Source organism: Corylus avellana, chromosome ca3, assembly GCF_901000735.1.
Source record: "Corylus avellana chromosome ca3, CavTom2PMs-1.0".
Classification (NCBI taxonomy): Eukaryota; Viridiplantae; Streptophyta; class Magnoliopsida; order Fagales; family Betulaceae; genus Corylus; species Corylus avellana.
In genome coordinates this window covers 6,524,892-6,551,212 of record NC_081543.1, presented here as the reverse complement: position 1 = coordinate 6,551,212, position 26,321 = coordinate 6,524,892, and the positions used below count along the sequence as shown (strand labels likewise).

Sequence of the window (26,321 nt, the reverse complement as noted above, 5' to 3'; positions counted from 1 at the left end):
AGTAGGACTCGTCAGCTGTGAATCATTGCTCTTTTTCATGGAATCTTTAGCTTTTCGGTCTACATCACAAGGTGTCAACCGTCAACACCCTTAAATAAAAAGAATGAAAGGAAGAGAGAAACCTTTTCTTTCTTTTTTTTTTTCTTTTTTTTTTTTCCTCTCTAACTCTCTCGATATTTCTCAGAAACCCAAACCCTCTCCAAAACAACTATATTAACTTAAGCGTTAGAGTGTCTTCGACTCAAACTAAAAACTCTCTAACGCCGTCTTTGTTTTGCACACACACAATTACGCCGGATGAACTCTTCTCACGTGCAATAATTGTCGTGGTAACTTGTCTTGACCCAAAAATTGTTAAAAAAAAAATTAAAAAATTAAAAAAACGTCAAATCATATTATAATAAATGAGTGTATTGAAATGATAGCTTTACTCATCTTAATAAGGTATGAAGTTAAAAGTGTTAAACTACAAACCGTCCCTCCTTTACAAAAATACAAACTCACGTATCTGGACTCTCGACGTTACAACTCTTTCCTGCATCCGACACGTGTCCTTAAAATCCCAAACATTACCCAACACAACACGCTCACTCAGCAACTAACCACTGTTTTCGGCGACGCCGCTCTGTCACTCTCGGAAAGCACTTTTGTTCTTTTCAACTTGGAATAGAAAAAAAAAAACTGATATCGCCACACCAGCAAACCAGCAAATTTAAAAGCTCTGGATATTGGCAATAGCCTTTCCTTATCTAACTCGTCTCTTTTACCGAATTACCCCGAGAATAATATCAGAAAAAACTGTGAGAGGGGCAGCAGAGATGCAGAGCTAGTTACAGGTGTTGGGAGTGGTTGTTCTTTGCAGCCTGCAACTTGCAATACACACTGGTAGGCTTTGGCTCTCTCCCTTCCCCCCTCTGCCTGCCACGTGGACTCTTTGCAAGTGTGTTGTCAAGTTGACATCTCTGGAAACTTGGGCGCAGAAGAGAAGAGTTATCTCTCAGTTTCTCACTTTCTCTCAATTCCAATATTTATTTCAAATTAATTCCCTTCCCTTCTCTTTCTCTCTGTTTTCCACCAAATGAGTTTTTTCTTGTGCTAGCTTCAGTGCTTGTCAGTTCTTGCTGTTTCAACCACAAAAACCATGTAAGCTCTCATCTGGGTTTTCCACTCTTTCATCGAATTTTGCTTTACAGGGTGGCCATGCTGATTATTTTGTTGAACTCATCTGGGTTTGCATTTTCTCGTTGACTTCTTTTGTATTTGCGAACTTGTTCAATTCTTCTGCAAAAAATGTCATTTGGGCATGGTGGTGTTATACTGATTTCGAGATTTCCATAATTCCCTGTCAAAATCATGCATTTAACACTTTTTTTTTTTTTTTAAACAGAAGGACAAAGAAGGAGAATTTCAGTTCAATTATTCACTCTGTTTTTTCTGTGTTCAAATGGGTGAAGCAAACTGCGGAAAGAGTTTCCAAACCACGCGTCCCAAGAAAAACAATGAAAACCCAACAAATCTTTTACTGAGATTCTCACCGGAGAAGCCCAGGAAAATCCAACTATCCAATTCTGAACCACAACTAGACCTCAGTCTCAGGCTCTCTCTGGGTGGAGTTTACAGTGAGCACTTCAAAGAAAAGCCTATAACCCGGTCATCCTCGGTCGCCGGAGTAATGACCAAGAAGGTTATTGCCGGCGACTCCAACTCGACCCTGCCGGGAATCTTTCTTTCTTTGACGAGATCTTGCTCGCTGCCCGTGGGGAGTGAGCAAGGGCATTTTAGGCTCAAGGAATTGCAGGCGAAGAGAATGGAGGCCCAGACGAGGCTGCTGGAAAAGCAGAGGAGATACAGGGGAGCCCCCGAGGAAGAGGAATCTTCGGATGAGGCGGCGATTGTTTCACCGCCGTCTGCAGTGGCCGATTGGGCGGTGTCTTCTGCAGCGCGGAGCGCCGCGCTTTGTCGTGCCATTGTAAAGATCAAAACGGAAGGATATGCATCTGGGAAGCGAAAACATGATGGTATATTCCTTTTATTGTTCTTTCTTCTTATACTAATACTAATTTTGCAGTACAAATGAATTGTGATATTGCTTTAATTATATGCTTTATATTTTGCTTCTCTGTTTGCAGAACTAGTTAAAAATTCCTTGATTTTTGATACTTGTATTACTAAGATCATACTAGGATGAATCTGATAGCAGAATATGCTTCTGTTAAAGAAACGCATATAAAGTTCTTATTCTAAAGAAGAAACTTTATGCATTTGATTGGATATGTTTACACTGTTTGGATCCTTCTTATATATTCTCTGGATATTTTTTATTCAACTTATTTATGTAATTTTTTATTATTTAAATTTCCTTCTTTTTTTGGGTTTGGAGTTAAATTTATAGGGTCATAGATAATCACATCTGAAGAAAATGAGAACAGTAAACAGTTTATAGATAAGAATCCACAATTTATGTTGGAAGGGTAATTGAAACTTATATAATAGATCGGTTGACTTTGAAATCGAAAGGAAAATGAGGAACGCGTAACCAGTATGGGTTTTTGTACCGGCTGTTGGTTTAGTACGTTTGTTATTGTCATGAACTCAGTAGGAAACAAGTGAGGAGAATTGAATATTTGAAACGAGAATAACGTGGAATCCTCGTGCGAAGATGATCTAGGGGTTTTCGGTTTGTCGTCAGCAAAGAGTCCACAATGATGCTAATTGGTAATAACTATAGCCATACAAATACAGAATAAATGCACATATAAACAGAACATTGAAAAGGATCTGTATCCGACGAAGTCTCGACAAACACAGAAATCAATTATCCAAGAATAGAATTTAAACTGGCCATGTATCGACAAAAATAAGTAACTTATCCTCGTAGAAATCCACAATACCCTATCCGACAATTTGTTGACAAACAAAGGAAATGCCCAATTATAGAATTTGAGCCTGACCGCATATCAACAAAACTAGTATTTTATCTTCATAGTCCCATCAAAAGCCCCCAATACCGAACTTTACCCGAATAAATAGCAGAGTTTGTATATGTTGTCCACATAAGGTAGTGTCCAATTTTGATTCCAGTAATAGGTCATATAAATATTTGACAGAAATTGAGACATAAAGATGTGCTGGAGTAATTATCATTTCCGTGCAAATGTATGTGCTTGAAATTAGATTTCATAGATCTCTTCAAACAACAATATTTGAGAGCATATGGAAAGTATAATGATTTCCATCTTTGTTTTGCATGATTTCTAACTTCATTCTATGGTACTCTGCATTGTTTGTAATTTTCTTCCCACTCATACAAATCATTAATCCTTTGCCACTATGATTGATTTAAGCTAACATAAGAAGCCGTTATAATAAGTTGAGAAGCTTGGTTGCTTATCACACTTTATTAAATCAAGCATGCATTCTTCGTCTCCCTTGCCATCTTCAACACCTACTTCTTAACATGTTATCTGCAAGTGAAACCCTTGTAGATTTGATTTTAGATGTTCATTAATCTTTAGAAGCTTGCCTTTTCTCATAATCTTTCACTTTGCAGATATTGTTTTCATTTTTCACTTGTCAGATCCCATCTTAGATTTCTAGGAGCTTGAAATCACTAGGCTGTTATAGATAGTATTTTGTAACAAAACCAGTAAGTCATTTAAACTCAAATGATCATCAACAGAGAAAGTTTGCCTTCCTTTTTATTTAAGTTGCAGTTTATCCTTTCTGTGGTGGTAGTACTACCATCAACTGAGAATTGTTACCAAAAGAAGACGGAGAGATTAGGAAAACCATTATGATATATGTTCTGTGTCCCGTGCATTGACATGTACAGTGCTTGTACCATGCGTATAACATCCCTTCAGGTACTCATTGTTGTTCGTAGTAGATTGAGGATATACTTCAAGATGTATATACTTTTGAGAGAACAGGGTTTAAGTGCCATTTTCGGTACTGTACGCATGCTCTAAGTAAGTTTTAATTATATTTATCATCCTTTCTGAGTTATTTTTTATTACTGGTGTCCAGATTAATTGTATATATTTTGATGTTGTTTCTTTCTCCTTTCAAGTTTGTTTGCATAAACATCCAATTATACTGTCTACTGAATTGAAATGAATCGAAATGAAAATTATCATTTAAAGCATATAACTTTTTAACTACAATGACTACTCACTGCATACCTCATTCATGTTGTTTTCTTTTTTTTTCTTTCTGTTTAGAGGATGCTTTCCGTTCCTGGTCGACAGAATCGATGTGTGAAAGCATGAGGAATATAATCTTTGAAATGATTTATATGTAAAAACTCAAGAGAGTCCTATCTACTAACATTTGTTAATGTCTTATGACTGTCTTACTGCGGAAAAGATTGTGATAGCGTACACTTTTCATAATCTTTTTTTCTTGTTAACGAAACTGCAGGATCAGTTCAGATACTCCTAACCACTGTGTTAAGACAAATTAGAAGTAATTAAGATTGTGGTAAATAATTGGTGCAAATATGTTAAAAGAAATCCATTAGAGATGGATGGTTCTTTCCTAGTTTGAAAATATTGTCTATAATAGCCCAACATAGTTCTTATCTAAAACTGCATTAACTGAATACTAATAAATATTAGCTTATTTAATCTATAGCTTCTTCTTATAGAATTTCCATATTTCTTCTTCATAGAAGTATCCATCTAGATAACTTATTGTTTTTCCCCCAATGACCAGATACTTCAGAATACCCTTGTTGCCATGTCAATGTCAATGTCAAGATTAAGAGTCTGTTTAGGATTGCGTTTGAGAAATAGAGCTTTTGAATGCTTACCAAACGAGTACTTTTTTCTTCCAACGGACTTTTTGAATGTTAAAAGCATTTTTAGGCTCTTCAAACGCAATTCCAAACAGGCCTTAAGTTGAAACATAAGCATTTCATGATATATCTCTATGGCTAACTTTCAATGATTGAATACATAACTGCCTTTGTCTTAGTTTAATGTATCTAATACACTTGTAGATCCTGCAATTGAAGACTTGATGAAATCCTGACTTGTTTGAATGTATCTTTTTCTTTCATATTCTCTTTTCTGTTTTATTCCTCAGTTTTTTTAATTCGAATTGCATAAATTATGTGAAGGACTGGAATGTGTGGGTGCAGAGAAGGGTGCTACGAATTCTCAGTCATTGCCCAATCCAAATCCAAAGGACAATGATCCTGTGGTCATCCCTGGAGCAACAGCAAATGGAAAATCAGACAAACTTTCTGAGACAAAGCTAGAGAAGCCTCCCAAGAAGATTAAAGTTTCTAGAGGCTGCTCTCAACACAATGGGATGGATGTGATGAAACAGATGCCTAGTGTGACTACCACTGGAGATGGCCCCAATGGGAAGAGAATTGAAGGGGTTTTGTACAAGTACATGAAAGGTCAAGTGAGTATAGTATGTGTTTGCCATGGAAGCTTCCTTTCTCCTGCAGAATTTGTCAAGCACGCTGGTGGCAAGGACGTCGAAAACCCGATGAAGCACATCAATGTCTGCCCCACCTTCTAGTCCTTCTAGGTAAATGGTGGTGGCTTGTGTCACCCCATCTGAAATGTTAGCAAATGAACAACCTGAATCTGAGCAAGAAACTTTAGTCTTTTTACTTCTCCTTTGTCTTATTTCTTTTGGGTTAAATGGAAACTTTTTAATTTCCATATAAAAATGAACCTGCTCCACCTATGTTGCTTCCTTTTGGTAACACTTCATTAAGGTTATAGGTTAACAAGGCGTCACAGCTGATTTTTATGTTTTACTGATGTAGTCAACATGTATCCATAGATGAACAATTCTAATAATGCTGAAGTAGGCCATCTTGACCAAGTGGGAAAATGACGGTGTCCATGAAGTAATGATGAGAGCAATTTCCAATACCTTGACTCGGTCAGAAAAGGTTGGCTTAGTCAATCTTTGTTGACTATCTCTTTCCTAGCTTGTATCATAATTTAAAAAAAAAAAAAAAAAAAAAAAAAATCAAGTACATTAAATAACAAACAGGATCAATGCAAATCAAAAACAACTAAGAAACTAAATAAGCCACTCACAAAAAAAAAAGAAGCCTAAAATTAACAATCCAAGACCAAAGAGGGAGGAACCTCGTATTACTATTGAATTCTATTTTAATTGTGATTTTAAAAGCTACGCTAGAACATATGGTGGATGCATCAATAGCCCCAAAGTATTATTCGGTTGAGTACTTAATGATGAGCAATCTACAACAAAATTATCATTGTAAACAATGATAGATTCGCAATAAAGATGGATAAAAAATGTGCAAGAAAATGACACCAAACACATGATAGGATCTCCTCATAATTTTTAAAATATGAGATTCTCAGATTTTAAAATCTGAGCCATCTATTCCATATAATGGTACATATAAATGCTGACTTTCATGTATTATTGAGGCGAGTGAGTTTTACATGTTAAAAACTAAAATTATTTATCTCGATAATACAAACTTCTGCATTTATTTGGACCGTTAGATATAATGAATGATTTAAATTTTAAAATTTGAGAGGATCTGAATCCAACATATCTCAGAAGCCAGAAATATCTCAAGAATCTCATAATTGAAATCAATTCAGATTCTGAAGCAAACAGCCTCGCATCCCTCTTAGATTCTTTGTGCTAAGAATGTTTCTTCTGAGTTTGTGATTAGCTGGACAAAAATTTAGTCTGGAAAAATCCATTTTCTATTACCAGAGCAAGTTATAGACAAATGTGTACTTTGGTGCGAAAGAGATAAAAGGAAAACTATACTTCCTCTTGAACTGAGTCATTATTTGCAATCATCTCACTAAACTTTAAAAATAACAGTCTTTAAGAGGTAGCTTAATCAACTAGAACCACACTTAATGAAGCAGATGTCACTAGTTCGAATCTCTCTCCTCCCCTCTTGTGCGGATATGTCAAAAATAACGATCGACCTCCTCAACTTACTCCGCACTTTCAATTTGTCCCTTTTATTTGCATTTTCTATTTACTTCGACGAAAAATGCATCAGGTGGCTTAAATTATCCATTATATCCCTATATTGTACTAAATTTTTTCTTCTAAAAAAAATGGAGAGTCACAACATGGTTGTGGGTCTCCAGGGCTCCACTAAATTCATTGCAAGAGGCAAGAGGTTTGTTTATTTAAACATTACAAAATTTTAAAAGAGAAAACTTGCCTTAACCTCCTAAATTTTTATTACTTTTGTAATTATCCTTATAAAGTTTAAAAACTCTCAATTTAGTATATTAAACTTTAAAAAGTTTGCAATGTCACCCATTTTATTAGGGTTTGGAGTTAAGTCATACTGCAATAGGGTGAAATGACCTTTTTATACTCCCCGGTATAATTTATAAAATTATAAAATTGCCTTAATTAAATAGTTTTAAAACTCAGAAGGTCAGTGTTGTAGTTCATGGGGCAAAGTGACGCAAAGTGACGGGTTAATCGTTTGAGTTAATGGCTTTGACAAACAGAAAGAAGTTTTAGACACAAAATAGTAATTTATGGAGGTAAAGTAGTACAGTTAGCCATTAATAGGGGCAAAATATAGTTTATCCAAGTGGTTTTGAACATACTTTTTAATTTTAAAAATATTTTCTTAAAACCGTTGGCAAATGATTCTTCCGAATGAAAGAATTTTCTCAAATACAATCTATCTATAACATTATCCTGTGCCCCTTGACCAATGACTTTCCCCAGACATTTTAAGCCACCCAGATCTATCCACGTCATTGTCGTATAAGACGTGACAAAATCAAAGTCAACCAATTGGACCAGTCGGTTGTCACCCCCAGCAGCTCAAACGACCTTGACCTCACGCTATCACCAATCAGAAAATCCCAGCTCTATTTATATCAAAATCCACAGCCAATCATCAGAGCCTCCACTAAAATAACAGTAACCTTCATGACTCACTACCCACAAACCAATCGTGACCCTACGTGTCTCCAATCACCATAAATTCTCGGTCAGCAGTGCGTGTGATTCTCTTTCCCAAATCCACTTCCCTTGTCAGTTTAAAATATATTCTTATTGGAGCGCATCTTATGTAAAGGATATGCTTGGAGTACGAGTAGATCGACGGCACAGAATCCTCCGTGCCACCACAATATAAAGCTCACAGCCACACTTGATTATTACACCATCTTACATTACTCAAATCTATAACTATTTTTCAAAACAATCGAGAAAGATTTGTCCAAGCACGAAACAGAAGAGAGAGAGAGAGAGAGAGAAAGAGGCAGGGTAAATGCCATGGCTTTCTCACCATGTAAGTGTGTTTTTTTTTTCTTCCATGTTCTTGTTGATGATGACTTTATGAATGATTACTGGGTTTTTCGGTTTTTCCACGATTTGATGTTTTTGGTTGGTTTGATATGCTTCTGATGTAGCTGTTCTTGTTTTTTTTTTTTTTTTTAGCAATTGGGTTTGCTTCTTCTGTTGTTTTTGATACCATTTTTGGTTCAGACATTTGACACTCAGCTGAACTATTTTTTGGACATGGGTTACTGCATCTGATTTAGAATTTGCTTTTTTCTTAATGTGGCCCATGGAAGTGAGCCATGTCACTGTGCTTGGTAGATTTTGGTCCTGGATTAATTCTGGGGAATGATTATGGACTCCCTTAGGTTAGTATAACATGGCATGGTTTGAGCTTGATATGTTTTGACTGGTAGGTTGGTTCTTTTTTTTTTTTTTTTAAGTACATTACAAACTAGAAAAACTACAAAAAACAAACATAAAAAGGATGGTCCTTTCCGCTAACAATCTTAGAAGAATTGAAAGGGGAAGAGGAAAAGGGAATGCTGCCAGAGTGTCTGGCTGCGGCCCAAGGTGCCAAATAGTGGGCATAGAAGTTTGCTCTTCGGTTAACCTTTCTAGCTTCCCAAAAGGAAGCAAAGGGAATAGAGTCTATAATATCAGAAATGACGGAGGAGATCCTCCAGTCTTGAGATGAATCTGGCTGACGGAGAGCTAGGATAACCACTTTAGAATCTCCTTCGAGAATAAAGCGATCAAGACTAAGTGAAGATGCTAAGGAAATGGTGACGTCGGTCTAATTTAGATTTTAGATTTTTTTTTTTTTAAACATCTAGTCTAGGAAAGTATCTGTTTAAGATCTCAGTAGGAAATGATGATTTATCAGCAACAATTGCTTTAGAGAAACTATCATTACATCAGTTCCTTGTGTGTGCATGCATTTCTGGCCGTAACTTGCCATTAGGATATGCTATCTTTGCAGTCTTGGATAGCTGTCTCATTTATTCTATTGATGAACATTTGAGGCATTGTCCACATCAAATCTTGGTTGACTGCAGACACTTGACCCTATGCATACAATATTTGGTTCCTTACTATTTGCAATTAATGTGTTGCTATTTGATGGTTAATGTTATCAGATCAAGTATCTATATAATAATTGTGACAAAGGAATATAGGTTTTTCAAAGCATGTGGAAATATGCAACATTTTATGCCGATTGTATCAATATTGCCATTTGATTCTTAGACATATTTTACATTTTATTTTTGGTATTCTCCATTTGGCAGGCATTGCCCCTTTGGTAATTCTGTTCCTCATTTTTGGGTGTGCTGCAAGGCCCTTCTATCCACTCCCTAGTAAAGTAGCTGACGGCACTAGAAAGCCTTTACAAACTTCTCGTCCATATAACTTAGCTCATCGAGGTTCAAATGGAGAACTTCCTGAGGAAACTGCTCCTGCATACATGGTAATCATGGGCATGCCCCCCCGCCTGGCAAATTTTGAGTCTTTCAACTATCCTATTCATATGTCTGATCTGAGATTGCTCAGTTAATACTGAATGGCAGAATAAAATCACTGAGCTGAAGAATGCCAATTTCAATATTTTTTTTTTAGAAGTTATCTTATTCATATTGGTTGGTAACTGAAGCTAGTAAATCAATCTACCAATTAGAGCTGACCATATGCATAAAATGTTTTGTGGGGTGTGAGCAATATGGAGTTTTAGCTCTATATGTGTGTGTGCGTGGATGCACTCGTGTGTAAATCAATCCACCAATTAGAGCTGAACATATACATAAAATGTTTTGTTGGGTGTGAGCAATATGGAGTTTTAGCTCTATATGTGTGTGCGCATGCATGTACGCTCGTGTAATATTTATATATCATGTATACCTTTCTTACAATGTATTGGTATAACATGCATAATTGTGAGATGTCACAATTGGATATGAAATTATGGGCATCGCAATCTTTTTTTCAATTAATATGCTGAGCCTCTTCTCTGTCCTCAGATAATATGTATCATAAAATTGACTTTCTCTTGCAGAGAGCTATTGAAGAGGGTGCAGACTTCATTGAAACAGATATCCTATCTTCCAAAGATGGCGTTCTTATATGCTTCCATGATGTAACACTTGATGCTACCACTGATATTTATCAACACAAAGAATTTGCCAAACGTAAAAGGACCTATGAAGTCCAGGGGGTCAACACCACTGGCTTTTTTCCTGGTATGGAAGGCATTTATCTTTCTACTTCCTTTTATCATAGAATTCTGAAGATTGATCATATAGTCTTGCTAGCTACAAGGTTAAGCTTAGTGCATAAGTACCCAAAAAACTTTAAACTTGCACTCTATGCCTGTGTGTGTCTATACAAGTACCACTATTGTCTGTAATGCTGTTTTCACCTTCTGTCATTTTTTCCTGTTACAAGGACTAGTTTAAGTTTCAAAAAATTGAAATTATTTTAATTATGTGCAGTTGATTTCACATTAAAAGAACTAAAGTCATTGAGGGTGAGGCAAAGGTACTCATTTCGAGATCAACAATATAACGGTTAGTTTCTCTATGTGGGGATAAGTGTTCTTGAGCTGATTAAAATCCCTCCCCACCCCCCTCTATTGAGTAGACCATGTACAAATTATTTACTGCTTCATGTCATTTTTGTTCATTGTTTGCTAAATATCATGAAAAATGAAATTAAAATTTTGGAATAGTTTAATTTCTGCTATAATCAGTGAATACTATGTTTTGTATCAACAGTTAATATTGAATTATGTACCAGGTATGCATCATACTATAAGTCCACGCTTGATTGGCTTTGGGTGGGCTCTGGTTGGCATTGCGGTGATAAAGCCCAATTGACAGCGAATTTTAAAATCTATGGCTGAGCTTGACTATTGGGCACATGTGAATGACACAAATTGATGCCTATGCTAATCTAAGTGAAAAAGTAGATTATGTTTCTATTATTATCATCTTTTCTAATTGATTAGATTTGAACGGTGGTTCTCTTTTATCTTTTGTTTTAACAACTATTTGTTGATTCGCAACCTTTGGTTTGCACAAAGTACTATTAAATATCTATTTTACATTTAAAATTTTCAAAATAATTTATTTAAATTAATTATATTTAATTTAGAATTCTGTCATACATTTTATTTGTCTTAATTTCCAAATATATCCTTTCACCACCAAACCAAATGTATACTATTATTTGGTTCAAGTATTGCAAGGACAAGGAGGCCAAAAGTATGTTGATCATGACCTTGTATCTCTAGAAAGATGTAGAGAAAAGGGGGCAACCAATCAGCTGTCATTATTTTTTTGTCTTCAATGTATCTATTCATCAAAAGTTTCCTATTTTTGTTGCTGCTTTGGTAATAAAAAATAATTTCAAGTTGTAAATAATTCAGTGATCTGGAAGTTTTTGCATGTTAACTGTCATAAATTTATTGAAGCAGAAGAATTCCCCAGCAACTCTATCAGTGTTGAATTGAGTCCATTGTCTGATTCTATGAAACATTTGATGGAGTTGAACTTGATTCATTGTAGTTACAGTTGAACAATTGCCTTGTCTTCTATTTTAAAACTTTTTGTTTTTATCTACCTGCCCTTCTGAAACTCTAATAGTGGTGCTGCCCTACATGGAGACACAATCCATTATTTTAAATAAACATGAATAGCTAGTACCTTGGTCATAGTTGCCTAGATCATTGTAAAGAACCTGTGTTTGATATTTTAAAAATGTTAGGAATTTTAAAGTATTGTAATTTCAGTTCTTTTCTTTTCATTGTAAAGGAATTTTTTGCCTTCACTTGTGCTATGTATAAAAGTAATTAATTATGTTCTCTATGTGGTCTTCTCTTTAGGAAAGTTTACTATTATTACTTTTGAAGAGTACATTTCAATTGCACTGGATGCTACCAGAGTTGTTGGAATATATCCAGAGATTAAGAATCCAGTATTTATCAATCAGCATGTGAGTATTTCTCCCTCAAAGTCTGCCACAAGAAAATGGTTGTGCGGGACAAAGTTGGTTGCCTTTGAACTTATTGAGATTAGAGTCCTCCCTCCTCCCCAACCTCACCAATAAAGTAAATGATTCAGCTTGAATAGAATAGCTTTCCGTTTCCCTTTAATGATACCGCTCTTTATGTTTCCGACTGTATGCGGATCTCCATTGGAGTTGTAGTGTTAATAACTTATGATAAATCTGAATTAAATAAGGCAAACAAATGAGGCTTGTATTATTTTAAAAAAGAAAACCATGAAAAAACACTTCGACTTCTGTTTTCATGTTTTCCATAAGAAAACTTGATGGCAAGGGGTGTGGTTTACCAGTTCATGTTGAAAAATTAGTTTGTTGTGGCTAAAAGATGACCAGTATGGTTAAGAAGTTGGTTATTATTTCTAATACATTCTTTTAGGCAACAGTTCTACTTCCCCTAACATATCAATTGATACCATCAACAGGTGAAATGGCCAAATGGTAAGAGATTTGAGGATAAGTTTGTGGAGACACTTAAGAAGTATGGATACAAGGGTTCATATTTGTCAAAAGAGTGGTTGGCACAACCTGCATTTATCCAGTCATTTGCTCCAACTTCACTTGTATATGTATCAAATCTGACAGACTTGCCTAAGATCTTTTTAATTGATGATGTTACTGTTCCAACTCAAGACACTAATCAGGTTTGTGTTCTCCCTGGTATAACCCCCCTATGCATGGCCTACTCAGTTTCTTTGTTGACTTCTATGCATACGTGCGCTATTAGTGATCTAGGTGAGTTAATGATCTTGAAACATCGCATTTTTATTTAGGTCCTTTCCAAGAGCGAGAAAATAATAAAATATCATAGACTCTTTACATGTCTAGATCATAAGGCTTACAAAGAGGCAATGGAAGTAATCTCAGTGCAGTAATTGAAATCAGGCTTTTTATCATATATAAAAAAGAACCAGAAAATGAATTCCCCAGCTTGAAAGGAAATTTCTGCTCAGAAGGAGTTCTCCCTTTTTAGCAAAATCTGCCGACCCCCTTTACCTTTTTGTTTCACTTAAAATCATTGCTGAAACTCCTACTGTTCTGTTCCTGTTAAACTGCAGCGGCAAAACAAGTTTGTTTGGTAAAAATTTATCCTTGTCAAAAAAAAAAAAAAAAAAAAAAAAGAACAGCTACAAAATCCATCTCCTTATTTACTTTTTATTATATGCTTGTAAATTCTCCATTGCCCTCCTAAAACTGAATGTGTTGTAATGAATCCATAGTTGGAAGATATTTGACATCTTCATAACCCAATGGGTGGTCCTGAGCCATGACCTTCCAGTTCCAGAATTTACCTGGCATTTCATATCTTGTTTCCTGAATTGTTCCTATTCTTAGAATATTAAGTAAATAATAAATTCATCATTTTCTATTAGCTTAATCCTTTGAGACAAGTGGTTATTTAACATAGTATCAGAGTAATGATCCGAATTTCAAAGTCTGACTCCATAATTTGCCTTCGGTTTAAGTTAAATATTCCACGTATTGGGCTTCACTTATTGAAAGGGTGTTTGAGCCCCCAAACATGAAAGAGATTATTAGGATATTCATTAAATAATTAAATTTACTATTTTCTATGGGTTTAAGCTTTTGGGATAAATAGTTATTAAATACCTATCAAACTTGTTTACCCTCTCCAGTGCTTGGTTTATGTTGTATGATTCTTTTTCTTTCTGAACTTTCCAATATTTAGATTCCTAAGGTAATAAAATGACATTGATGATGTGCAGTCATATTGGGAAATTACTTCAGATAGTTACTTTGACTACATTAAGAAGTATGTGGTGGGCATTGGACCTTGGAAGGATACGGTGGTTCCTGTCGAGAATAATTATTTACAAACGCCTACTGATCTTGTTGCCCGCGCACACTCCCATGACCTACAGGTACAGTTCTTCTATCAAATGCTTGTCTCTTCGATTGTGGTAAGATAGTCATATATGATTGAAGGTTATCACGATTAAGAGTCCTTTTCTTTAATGTTGCATTGATTTGTTTACCAGTCTTCCAGCTTTCTTTTTCCTCTGAAAATCTCCCCACTTTGATCAAAGTGAACATTATAGCCAAAAAAAATAGCTGAAAGTCTCAAATCACTGTCAGGATGCTGAATAACGCCCAAACAATATAAAAGGAAGATGTCTTCTCTTTGGATGTAATTACAAATAAATGGACAAAATTAGTAATATACCGAAGTAGTTTTCACTCTCATCACTGAACTGGCCAAAGCTGTTGTTGCACAAGCATTTTAGATTCAGAGCAAAAAATGGGGTCACGGATCCCATTCTTATCATTGGCCCAATCAAAGGGAATAACAAAAATGAAAAAGGTGCAGCTTAGGGGCTGTACATATGGATACTTTTCATTAAAGAGAAAAATATAGGATGTATGGAACACTATATTTAGGGCTGTAAATGAACTGAGCCATTCGTAAACAGCTCGAGCTCAACTCTAGTTCAGTTTGTTTATCAAACGAATCAAGCTTGAAAGAAATTTAGGCTCGTTTATTCAACAAGCCAAACTCGTATAAACCCAACTCAATTTGTATAAGTTTGTATAAACTTGTAGAACTACATTTTTATTATTTTTATAGTATTATTTAACTTTGTAATGTGAACATCTTAGGTATTTAAAAAGATAAAAGGAATTATCTTCCTAATGTAATAAATATAGCTTGTATTATTGTGATTATGAGACTTGACATAGATATATGTGTATATATATATATGAAAATGAGTGTATTTATGTGTATGTATATATATATATATATAGACTCTAGATTGGATTGTTTAAGATTTGACTTAATTTATCTAATTAACTCAAATGATAAAAATCTTAACAATAATTAATTAACTAATGGTTCTTATGAATTTATGAAAAACATAAAATAAAAAGCACAATATTAACTTTATATAAGGAATGAATACGTTAACTGAGGAGTTCGTAAACAAGCTCGAGTTTGTTCAAAAAAATAAATAAACCGAATTTGAACAAATTGTCTAACTCGGTGATAAGTTCGAGCTCAACTCGTGTTCGAAACAAAAACGAACCAAGTTTAAAAGTTCAATACTCGCCTTGATGACAGGCTTAAGTATATCATTAAAAAAATTTTTGTAACAACTATGCTGCACCAGACTGTTGGTTGGCAGAGAAGTTTTGACTCTATTTTAGGAATGGACACAATTTTTTTTTGAGTTGGATTGACATCCCAAATGACTAGTTTGAAAGGTTACTTCAGTTGTTGTTCACTATTATTCACTGTTTGGGTTGTGTAATTGGTTGGATATCTAAGTTATGGTTTTGTTTGTATGGCCAGTGAGGTCTTGTTACTCTGCAGTCTAAATTAACGTTTCAATGTTCTTCTCCAAGAAAATGTGGTAAATTAACCGGAAGCATTTCATAGAAAATCTCTCAAATTATTTTCTTAAGAAACATGACATTTTACTATGCATCCTATCATTGTTCCCAAATGTATTCTTTTATTTCATTTTCATCTTTCAGCTCATTTCGCCGGGAACTCTCGACTAAAGTTACATAATTTTTCGCCAATGCTTGAGTTGAACTGCAAATTTTTCATGGTGATCATGCAGGTGCACCCATACACTTACCGAAATGAGAACCAGTTCTTACACTTGAACTTTAACCAAGACCCATATGAGGAATATGATTACTGGATTAACAAGATAGGAGTTGATGCACTCTTTACAGACTTCACGGGCAGCCTCCATAATTATCAGGAATGGAGATCTCTTTCTTCAAATGATAGTGATGATAGGGCATCTAAACTATTGCACAAAATTGCTGAGATGATCAATTCCTAGAAAAGGTATGAGAGAGCAAGTTGTATGTATCATTATATATTATCATCCTGTTTATATGCAGGTTGTGTACAATAACATAATTGAAACTTGTTCACTAGAGGTCATTTTTTCAGTTGTTTTCCTTGCAAAATAAAAATAATAAGCTATTTCCTATTGATGTAATCAATATAAACTTTTGTAGTTGGCTTGCGATCAGCTTGTATGTTGGTCTAGATAATGCAATTTCCTTTATCAATCTAATTGAATGCCCTCCTCCGCGAGGGAGAAAAAAAAAAGAGAGAAAAGAGGAAAGAAAAATACATTCCGTGTAATATTGACGTGGTATCTTACCTTCATTTTCCTTTTTGTTTCCAATTGCTCCGAAGGGCAGCAGTTGGTAATTTTTATTTTATTTTATTTTTCCTTTTTTTGGTTGGAGATGAACTTTGGAGAGATTGTAGACATAGCACCATCAATTCTTTGAATTCAATGTTTACCATAGCTAATTTTAGATCAACAATTTATAAAATTATCAAGAGTAACCATGCAAGTGGTATTGCTAAATGATCTGCTACAAGATTTGCTTTCATTGTGTATTTCTCATGATTAATAAGCATTTCATACATTGGGACCATATGAAATTGACTTTCTTTTGGGAAAAATAAACGGAAGCCTTCCAAACTACAGCTTTTTTTTTTTTTTTTTGGTCGTCTCTAAACTACCAATTGTGACACTTAGATAAGTTAAACTACCATCGTTTGACAAAAAAGTCTCTTTGCTAGCGTCAGACGGATGAAAAAGGGGTCAAATGTGTTGATCACTTTGACGAAATTTTTTTCAAAATACCCACACTAAAGCTAAACAAAATGCAGTGGTGGTTGAATCACCCCGAGGGGCATCCCTTTTGGACTTTTAGGAGGTAGTTTGGCCACCCCTAAAAGTAAAAATGGAGGATAGCCAAACCACCCCCACAAATTTGTGGATCAATGACCCTGTGTTCTCATCAAGTTCAACCTCTAGTACTTGGGCGATCTTGGGCTAATCTCTGTGTTTGGATTCCCAACTCAAATTAGGACATCTTTCAATCTTCAACTTTCTTAACGTAGTGAGACAATGTGTCCCTTCCTGAAGATATGGCAACTTTGGGCACTTGATAATCTCAAGTTTTTGAAATGATTTGAGAGTTAGCAACCATTCAGGCAAAGTCATGAAATTCTCATTCTTTGATATATAGGTACTGTAAAATATTAGCATATCCTTGGATTCATAGGGGCCATACCTCCAACTTTGATAATTTTGAAGACTCAACTTGAGATCCTAATTGTCTTTTCGAGATAAATCAAAAGATAAATCACTTACGGCCACCTTTTTTTCATTTTAAGTCATGGCAAAAATTGGTATTTTAAGAAAGACAAAAATGCACATGATTACTTTTTCATCCATTTTAACACCTCGCACTAATGGAATAACCTTTTTGTCAAAAAAAAATAATAATAATTTGACGTATCTAAATATCATATTTTGTAATTTGAATACACAAATAAATAAAAAAGTGATAGTTTGGACTTTGGAGATCCAAAATATACTCTCCTTTCCATTCTCACAAGCTTCTTTAACTAGTTAACAAGTACAGTAAAATTTGATTCGTATTCAGTAACACTAACCTCCTAAGTCCTTGAGAGCAAGTCATTTATGCCCATTAAAAGAGAAACTGCTCCTTGGTAAAAGACAGTACTGGAAAATGGATTATCACCATTATTTCTCCTAGGCATCAATCGGCCCTATAATATCTAGTATAGGTGAAGATTGCATGGTCCAGATTGATGTATCAGCATCCAACCATTACAACTGTCACACGGCATTATATGGGAACTTAGTAATAGAAATACTGCAAGTGCATCCAGAATACAACTAAACCACCTCTATTAATCACCTGAAAAGGACATATATTACAAGCAAGTGTGGCATCCAACAGTTTTGCCAGCAAAAAGATTAGTCTTATCAGCATCCAAGCAAGGAAACTGATATTAAGGAGGGTTGTCTAGACAAACATCATAGAAATTGTAAATAGATCAAATCATCCTATTTAGAAACTCTCATCTTTGATATCTCTTCCAGCAAAAATCTTGATTCAGCAGCAAAATCAACTGGGGCAACAGCCCTGACTGTGATCCTTTGCCTTTTCTCGCTATTGTACTCAGTCTGTGCAACGCTAATCCGGAAGAGATGAGGATTCCATGTAGCTTCTTTCAGTTTTGTTTGGAATGAATTCTCTTCTCCAATCTGGAAATTTCAAAATGGTGAAAGAATTAGAAACCAATTTCCAATTATTTTACTTCGTTTTCATGTTAAGTTTAACACGTTATATCAATTTTATTGGTGGTTTACCTGTGATTTCAACTTATCAAGCTCATCAGCAGAGCACCCAACAATTTTCTCAGCTTCCTCATTAAAGGCAGATAAATACCCTTCATCGCTTGCATCAGAAACTCTGACTACCATTATATACCTAAAAGAAAAAAGAATGAACAAAATGAAGAATTAGAAGGCCTCCACTTGCATATTGATTCTAGCTTGCATCAAATTCCCAATTCTCACCTTAAATTGCACTCATCTTCATTTTTCTGGCACCCTTCACACCAATACCCAGACCCCAAAGCCTCTGTCACTTTTTTGTTGCAAGTTTTGCAAGCACGGTACCACATTGTCTGATCAGGTTTGATGAAGCTGATATATCCTCTAATGCTGAAAAATACAGGCTGCCCAAAAAAGAAAAACAAGATCCATTTTAAAACTGAATGTCCAATGCCAATTTGTTGAAATCAATCTTTCAAATCTTTTACTAAACATATTAAAATTGTTTGGTTTTACAACTGGAACATGTTCCATAGATAACTCCAATGCTTATGAAACAAAGAAACATTCCTTGAAACAAAAAACAAAGGAAAAAAAAAAGGCATATTTTATGATGAAGAGCTCATGATAGAATACCTTGCCATCACCCAAGGATGGGTTTTTGGTTATGTGAGAAAGAGAAACTCGGTCAGAGTACATTGATCTTGAACCACTCTTCGTTGATGGGCTCATGCCGGCACTGACAGAAGCCATTGAACTGTCTTTACCCTCGGCATCATACCTGTTGACAAAAACATTATAGTGAGAAAACATGGTCACAGACTCACAAGGCCAGAAAACATGGTGACAATGGCCTTCTAGCAGTTACATACCAAGATCTCAACTTCTTTGCTTCAGGTATATCAGGATTTACTACTACTGTGCTTCTGCTTATTGTTGACAAAGATATACCTAAAACAGCATACAAGTACATTACACATGGGAACAGCATACAAAGAACACTAACAATTATTTTCAGCTTAAAATTAGCTTTACCTTGGAAGTCCCCAACTTTAAGAGATTTAATTGCAACTATAGGAGAACTGCTTGCAGTATCCAACAACTCCTGCCCCATGTTTGTTGCCAGCTCGTTCCACAAGGAGACCACGACTGTCTTTTTCCTGCAATTCAGATACCATAGTTTCAGAATAATGTATAAGAAAATGAACATAGTATCCCGCACAAAGTATAAACTCACGTCTCATCAGCAATAATAATATCACGCTTTGGGATACTCTCATTGTCGCTCTTCCTCCGGATGCTCATTGTAGGAGACACATTTTGAACTACTCCAATGATGTCTGAAATTTTTAGTCACAAAAATTCAGCATATACGGGGAAGGAAAAGATTGTTGACATGTAAGCAAACATTTTCTAAAAGTGGGTTCTTACCCACAAGCTCCTTCGCGTTGACATAAGGACCCAATTCATCAATCTGGACGAAATTGAATTTTGTTTCGGGAACAAAGATCTCTTCATTGCCGGCCTCTTCTACCACAGAATTCTCGTTCAGGGTCATTTCATAGTCATTTTTCACTGTCTTAAACTGCTTGTTAGCAAGTTTCAGGCTTCCCTTTGAAATGTAATAAACCTTCCCCAGTTGAAATCTGTCAAAGAATTTCTTTGCAGCTTCATTGAACATTGTTGCTTGTATTTGGGTGCCCTGAAACATATTTACCAGACAACTGAGATTGTGAAAACAATTTACATCCAACATAACATCTTGAGCAGAGATTTTTGTTATGGCTTACATCTTCATCTGTTAACTCTATGTTGAAGACGCAGCCTTCTCCTCTAGCGTTCTTATAGGTGCGCATGTTTCCTTTGCTTGTGACACGAACCTTTATGGTCCAATTGCCTTGATAAGGGTTCAAGGAAACCAGAGGAAAAACTCTTCGCGTCATGGACATCCGTGCAGCTGGGGCCATGCTGAATTTCAAAAAGAGAAAGAACATTAAATCATATAACCCATTTAGTCCTATCTCAGATTCTTCATTGCAAAATGACATTTACAGTATGGAAATGGGCAAGAACTCACTTTTCACGCTGTTCATGTACGATCTGAGCAGCTGATTTGGCAACTATCTCCTGCTTCGGCTTCAAAACAATGCCAGTTGCTTGACTTTTCACCTCGCTCTTGCTCTCAGTTTCTTGCTTTGGTTTCAATATAATGCCAGTTGTTCCCTCACTCTTTACCTCGGATATGATCTCAGATTCAAGCGCAGGAGAAACCACCTCGCACTTTGTGACGATTAGATATCTGAAACAGCAAAACACACAATTTTTGAGACCCAAAAGACGATGAATATCGGCATTTTTGTAGCGTTTGAATGGATGCTTACTTGTCAGGCTTGTTAGGAATGTCATTGAGAGTATAATCAAGAATCCGAATGAGACCTAGGTTCTGAATCTTTCCTGACATCACCTCAGAACTCATACTTGCTGGGAGAATTGCTCTTAGCTTCCTCTTTCCATCACTGGCTGAAAACCTGGGAGCAGAAATAAAAATAGCACTCAGATGCATGAGGAAATGCCTGAATCTAAATGATGATGATGATAATACAAGTAAATAGCCAGATCTAAAATCATTTTCGAGCAATCAAATCTCGCAGCCTACGGATCCAGATTGTATATGGTAGTAAGGGTTAAGGGAAAGAAACGCACATAATACGGTTACCGGCGGTGCCGGTGGCCTTGAGATCGACGACTTGGACGACGATCTCCGGGACATCCGAAAAAGATTCCGGCGACGGGTTCGCCAGTATGGTCGAGATCGCATCTGCGGTCACCGATTTCGCCATTCTCTCTCTCTCTCTCTCTCTTCTCCAAAAGACTCTCTGGCTGCTTTGAGGAAATGAAGAACAATAGAGGGAGGCGGACAGAGTTTTGTAGTTGTGTTTTTCAGGCGCGAAATGGCTTGGAATTCCTTTTCTTTTCTATTTTTGTCCCGCGATTTTGATTTACGCGGCAACTTTTAGGATTTTGACTTCGTGGACTCCCGCCGATTCTTTTTTTTGGATCGAAAATGGTGTCGAATTTCCAGTTTTATCCTTTTTCTTCACGGGCCCTTCCACGTCAGCTCCCGGTCCATGGTTGGCTACTTAACTGCAACATGAAAAATACACTGAATCTAGGGTATTTTAGTCTTTAGAGATTTAGAGACAAGGCAAGTAAATCCAATAGTGATATTATGAGTTAAGCTGCCTAGTTTTAGAAACAAGAATTGAAGTCATTTTAGACCCGGTTTATTCTGGAGTAAAACATTATTGGAGGGACACAGATCATTCTCTCAATTATCTTTTAATCATCTCTTTTGTAAATTTATTATTGATTTGTGAACTTACATGTGAGTCCCACAAATTTAATGATTAATTCACCCATCTACTGTTCGAATATGGATGAAAGATGAAATGGAATATAGAGAATGATTTTTATCATTTCTCTTTTAGATAATGTTTTTTTATGTTTTCGGAGAAATGTTTGGGGGTGTTTGTTAAATACCACGATACTGTTTATTTTCCACCGCATTGTTCATGGATAAAAATAATAAAAAATAAATAAAAATTATTGATATGGGAAAATGAAAAAGTGGTATTGGAAAGTAAAAAATTTTGTTTTGTAGTAATTTTTTTATTTGAATAGAAATAAAAAGTAAATAATGTGATATAAAAAGTGAATGATTTAATATAAAAGTAATCATATTTTTTTTGAAAAAAATGAAGTGAATAGTGTAGTGGGATGATAAATAGTATAGTGGGGTTTAGCAAACAAGGCCTTTGTTTTCGTTCCCTTGCACATATCTTGTTCATCTCTCTACTAAAGACGTGCAAATTTACCATTGAATTTATGGTCAAGTTTTTCTTGTGGATGAAATTGGGCTAAAGATGTAAGTAGTAAAGTTTGTGAGAAGTGTTTTTTGGTTGGGTTACATTTTAAAAAAAAAAAAAAAAAAGGTTTTGTCTTTAATTATTTGTTAATAATTATGAAAAAAAAAAAACGTAAGTGTGCTTTTGTTTTAAAAAATAGAAAAGTGTTTTCAAACTTGTTACCAAACTACCGTATTCTCGATATACACACTAACACGACTATTAAATTCATGTCATGTTTAGACACACAAACACAAAACAGGATTTTCTCTAGTTCATTTGAATTGGATAATATTCAATTAGTTATATTGAATAAGTATTTTTGTCTTTTCACTTTTTGATGGGAGAAAAATACACATTCAATATAAGTTATAACTAACTGAATATTATCTAGTTCAAATGAACTGGAAATGATCCTAATTCCACAAACGCACACATATGGAGGAAAATTTATGAATAAAAGACTCCAGGATTTTATATATATATATAAGGCTGCATTTTTAACATAACCTGTAATGATTCAAACTAGGCTTCTATCCTGCACAAATATACAAGTCTTTGTAGAGTACTCAATTAGTGACAAGATTTTGTATTAAGGCAAAAAGTTTAGATGAGTCAATGTCCTAAAGAACAAAATGGGCAACAAGAGAAGCAAGATAGCCATTTGCCATGAGCCAAAGATGGGGCTGCTTTAGGGGTCGTTCGAGCTTCATTTGGTGATTCTTTAGGGGTTTGTGGCTGAGACTGTGGCCGCGAAAGTTGCTTTGATTTTGACTGTTTCTTTTGCCTCCCTGAACCTAACTTCAGAGAACCATCCCCTGTCAATCTTCATGTAACAAGAAAATTTAGATATTTATTCAATATGCCAAATGAATTCACAATCTTAAAGACCCAACAAGCTCAATAAATGATTAAGCGTTAACTCATAAGCGTTAACTCATACGTGCACACACTTTTCTCTTTTTCTAATTTAGACTAATTACCTGTTTGAGCTTGCGTTCAAGAGCTTAGAAAGTGCTCTTAATACATACAAAGTTGTGCCAAGCAAAAATGAGTCAGTTTGGTGAAAAACTTCTTTTTTTTCCCCAAAACTGAGTTTTGAGGAAAGCTTGAAAACGAGGCTTTTTATATATACAAAAGCCTTATTTCCTGACGCAATTCCAAAAAGGTCTTGAGAATTGAGAGAGAGGAAGCTTACATTGGAAAAGCAAAAGACTTCGTACTCCCATTTGAAATGCTAGCTGAATTAGATGGTCCTTCTGCAGTAGATGAACTTTCTTTACTAGAGTCTTCTTCATTTTCCTTTATAACCTCCCTCATTGTTGCCGCAGCTTTTCCTTCATTTACTTCAAATCCTTCATTCAAAGTAGCTATTTTTTGGTCAACTTCAGTTGATTTGTTGGTTGGAGGTGGCTGGTTACTTGACAAGTCAATCAACTGAGGAGCAGCAGATATGGCTACTTCACCTGCAGGCTTATCCAGCTCACCAGATTTACTCATCCAGTAGAGTTGTTCTCTGGTGAAGCTCATGTTTCCCGTGTGAATGCTAAACAATGATTCATTTGAATTGAGACTCCATTCCATTGGAGCTGTAGATTTAGTTCTAGCAAAGACATAAGATGGAATCCTATATGGAGCAGAAGCAGAATCACCACTTCGATCCATCACTTGCACTGGAGGAATTTGTGTGGCTGACTTCTCTTTTAAGTTCAATTCATTACTATGCCCTAAAACTACTATTGGTGATGGCGCCCCTGCCAATCCATGGCTAGATTGTTTATTGGAGGTATTTGGAATATCCTTCTTGTTATAATCCGAAGCTAATTGAGGGCTTGTGTTTCCTGAAGAAGACTTGTTGGCTGCACTTGCACTCGTTTCTAAGTGCTCGTCAGATGACGATAGTGGTAACAAGGGCTCTAACTTTTTGTTCATAGAAAGATCAGGCTCCAAAGCCCCTATCTCATTGTCCTTGTCAAGTTTGAAGATACTAAAAGCATCTGTTAGAATATAAATTAAATTAAATTAAATTAACCATTTCCTATTATATTAAGCATTTGAGATCAGTAGTAATTTAACATGGTATCAAAGCAAAGTTAAGGGTTTGAACTACATTTTTTAGTAGCTTCAAATTTTGAAATAAGTAATGAGTTAGCAGTACCTGAGGAAAAATTAGTGACTGCATTTGCACCCAACTCGAAGGTATCTTGAGGCGAAGATTCAGATGCAGACGATGATGATGAGGATGAGGGGCTTAGCTTTTTGCTTGGGAGAGAAAGATCTGGTTCACCAAGATTGGTAGTAGGATATGCCATCAAATGATCAGTATCAGTTTTGCTGCCATGTCCAGGTTCTGTAATTGATTTGGATGATGATGATGATGGACTTAAGCCTTTTTTTGGAATGGAAAGATCAGCCCCATCAAGGATATTAATATCAATTTTGCTTCCATGTCCAGGTTCCATGGCCAATAATGTTGGTTTTGATTCTTGCCCCAAGGATCCTATCTTATCATTCTGGTTGAGTTTTTGAATGCTAGTAGTTTCAGCGGGTGATGCATATGCATCAAATTGGAAGGTGTCCACCATTGAAGGCTCAGAAGCAGAGGATAATGATGATGAGTGAATTCAAACTAGAGTTTTTTCCAAAGATAGAAGGTCACCTTCATGGAAAAAGGAAACAAATTGCCTCCTCAAAACTTTAATAGTTCACCTTGATGTCCATATTCCAGATTCCATCTAATATTATCAAACCTTATGCTGTCAGAATAAGAGGAAAAAAGGGGGAATGAAACAGAAGTTCATAATAATTACAATTCATGCAAATAAGAGGAAAAAGGGGAAAGGGAATGCCATGTAAATGCTTAGTTGGATAAAGTTGAAGATTAGTTTTCTTTGGCTTGAAGAAGAAAACTAAAAATCTATTCTAGATTAATGTTTGTATATATTGGTATACATGTAAATCAGCCTCACATAATTTAATGAAACCAAACATTAAGAAAGTGATGCTTGATTTATATGTAAATTATGCAACAAAATCATGTCTAATTGAAACAGAGAAAAGAAAAAAAATCAACAAAGACAAGGCATATCAAAATAGATATGTTAATGAAAGATTAATAGGCAATTAACATATCATGGAAATAAAATACATACTGGAATTAAACACCAAGTATCCTCAAAGTTCCTGAGAGATTGCTGCAGGTTCCAGCCATGGAAACCAATTACCCCAAATGGCCCTCCAACGTTTTAGCACTACTTTACGTCAATCTATGAAGGGTCAGCAATGAAAATTAAGAAAGTGAAATTGGCACATAACAGACACAGAGAGAGAGAGAGAGAGAGAGAGAGAGGGATTGGGAAAATGGAGGGAGATGAGAGAGAGAGGGGAATGGAAGGCATTGCATGGTTTTAGGCGTATCGTTCTCAGAGGTACAAAGATGTCAAATAACATGTCAAATTTAGTTATTTCATATCCCAACCATGCCAGCAATGGCCCATTTTTTGAGTTTTAATTTGAATTAAATTGAGGGATAAATGCAAAATTGGTCCTTGTGGTTGGCCTAAGTTACAAATCACTCCCTACTCCCTGTGGTATAACAAATAATTTATAAGTTCATGTAGTTCGCCTAAATTACAAATCACTATATGTAGTATAACAAATAATTTATACGTCCTCAAGGTATGCCAAAATAATAGTTTACTCACTGGAATCAATGTATGACTTCCAAAAATGACAATTATGATTTTTCACATCATTTTACGACGCCAGCTAATATTACATACAGCTACAGTAAATTAACCTAATCTCTTATATCTCCAAAATTTTACCGCATGCGTAAGCCTTCCTCATCTTCATCTTTGTTAGCCACTTCACAAAATGTGACCATCAAATTCTCGTAAAATGCTCTCAAATATTGGCGAAGAAGATGAAA

At 35.5% G+C, this 26,321-nt stretch overlaps 4 protein-coding genes across 6 annotated transcripts; 2 read left to right on the top strand and 2 right to left on the bottom strand.

The window, feature by feature from the left end:
* The first annotated feature begins 819 nt into the window (after positions 1–819).
* LOC132173426 (ninja-family protein AFP3-like) lies at positions 820–5,715 on the top strand. Of its 2 annotated transcripts, none has more exons than XM_059584930.1 (3): positions 820–1,143; positions 1,388–2,018; positions 5,141–5,715. In XM_059584930.1, exons 2-3 carry the CDS (start codon positions 1,445–1,447, stop codon positions 5,530–5,532), a joined length of 966 nt encoding a protein of 321 aa, XP_059440913.1. In that variant the 5' UTR covers positions 820–1,143; positions 1,388–1,444; the 3' UTR covers positions 5,533–5,715. The 2 variants fall into 2 exon arrangements, with proteins under 2 accessions (XP_059440913.1, XP_059440912.1); XM_059584929.1 differs by having other exon boundaries at positions 821–1,143; positions 5,120–5,715.
* Positions 5,716–8,195: 2,480 nt separating this feature from the next.
* On the top strand, positions 8,196–16,376 carry LOC132173425 (glycerophosphodiester phosphodiesterase GDPD6). Of its 2 annotated transcripts, XM_059584927.1 has the most exons (8): positions 8,196–8,290; positions 9,570–9,748; positions 10,331–10,514; positions 10,767–10,841; positions 12,158–12,267; positions 12,762–12,980; positions 14,064–14,219; positions 15,921–16,376. In XM_059584927.1, exons 1-8 carry the CDS (start codon positions 8,275–8,277, stop codon positions 16,149–16,151), a joined length of 1,170 nt encoding a protein of 389 aa, XP_059440910.1. In that variant the 5' UTR covers positions 8,196–8,274; the 3' UTR covers positions 16,152–16,376. The 2 variants fall into 2 exon arrangements, with proteins under 2 accessions (XP_059440910.1, XP_059440911.1); XM_059584928.1 differs by lacking the exon at positions 9,570–9,748.
* Positions 16,377–18,036: 1,660 nt separating this feature from the next.
* Positions 18,037–21,435, bottom strand: LOC132175262 (replication protein A 70 kDa DNA-binding subunit B). Its single transcript, XM_059587141.1, has 12 exons — positions 21,189–21,435; positions 20,867–21,013; positions 20,563–20,784; positions 20,276–20,453; positions 19,917–20,187; positions 19,723–19,825; positions 19,521–19,645; positions 19,358–19,436; positions 19,122–19,266; positions 18,729–18,889; positions 18,519–18,639; positions 18,037–18,413 (listed from the first exon to the last, which is right to left on the bottom strand). The coding sequence occupies exons 1-12, from the start codon at positions 21,323–21,325 to the stop codon at positions 18,213–18,215; spliced, it is 1,890 nt and encodes a 629-aa protein (XP_059443124.1). The 5' UTR covers positions 21,326–21,435; the 3' UTR covers positions 18,037–18,212.
* A 1,570-nt stretch (positions 21,436–23,005) lies between these two features.
* On the bottom strand, positions 23,006–24,975 carry LOC132174006 (uncharacterized). The gene is made up of 3 exons (XM_059585722.1): positions 24,549–24,975; positions 23,589–24,387; positions 23,006–23,216 (listed from the first exon to the last, which is right to left on the bottom strand). Exons 1-3 carry the CDS (start codon positions 24,973–24,975, stop codon positions 23,006–23,008), a joined length of 1,437 nt encoding a protein of 478 aa, XP_059441705.1.
* Positions 24,976–26,321: the final 1,346 nt, after the last annotated feature.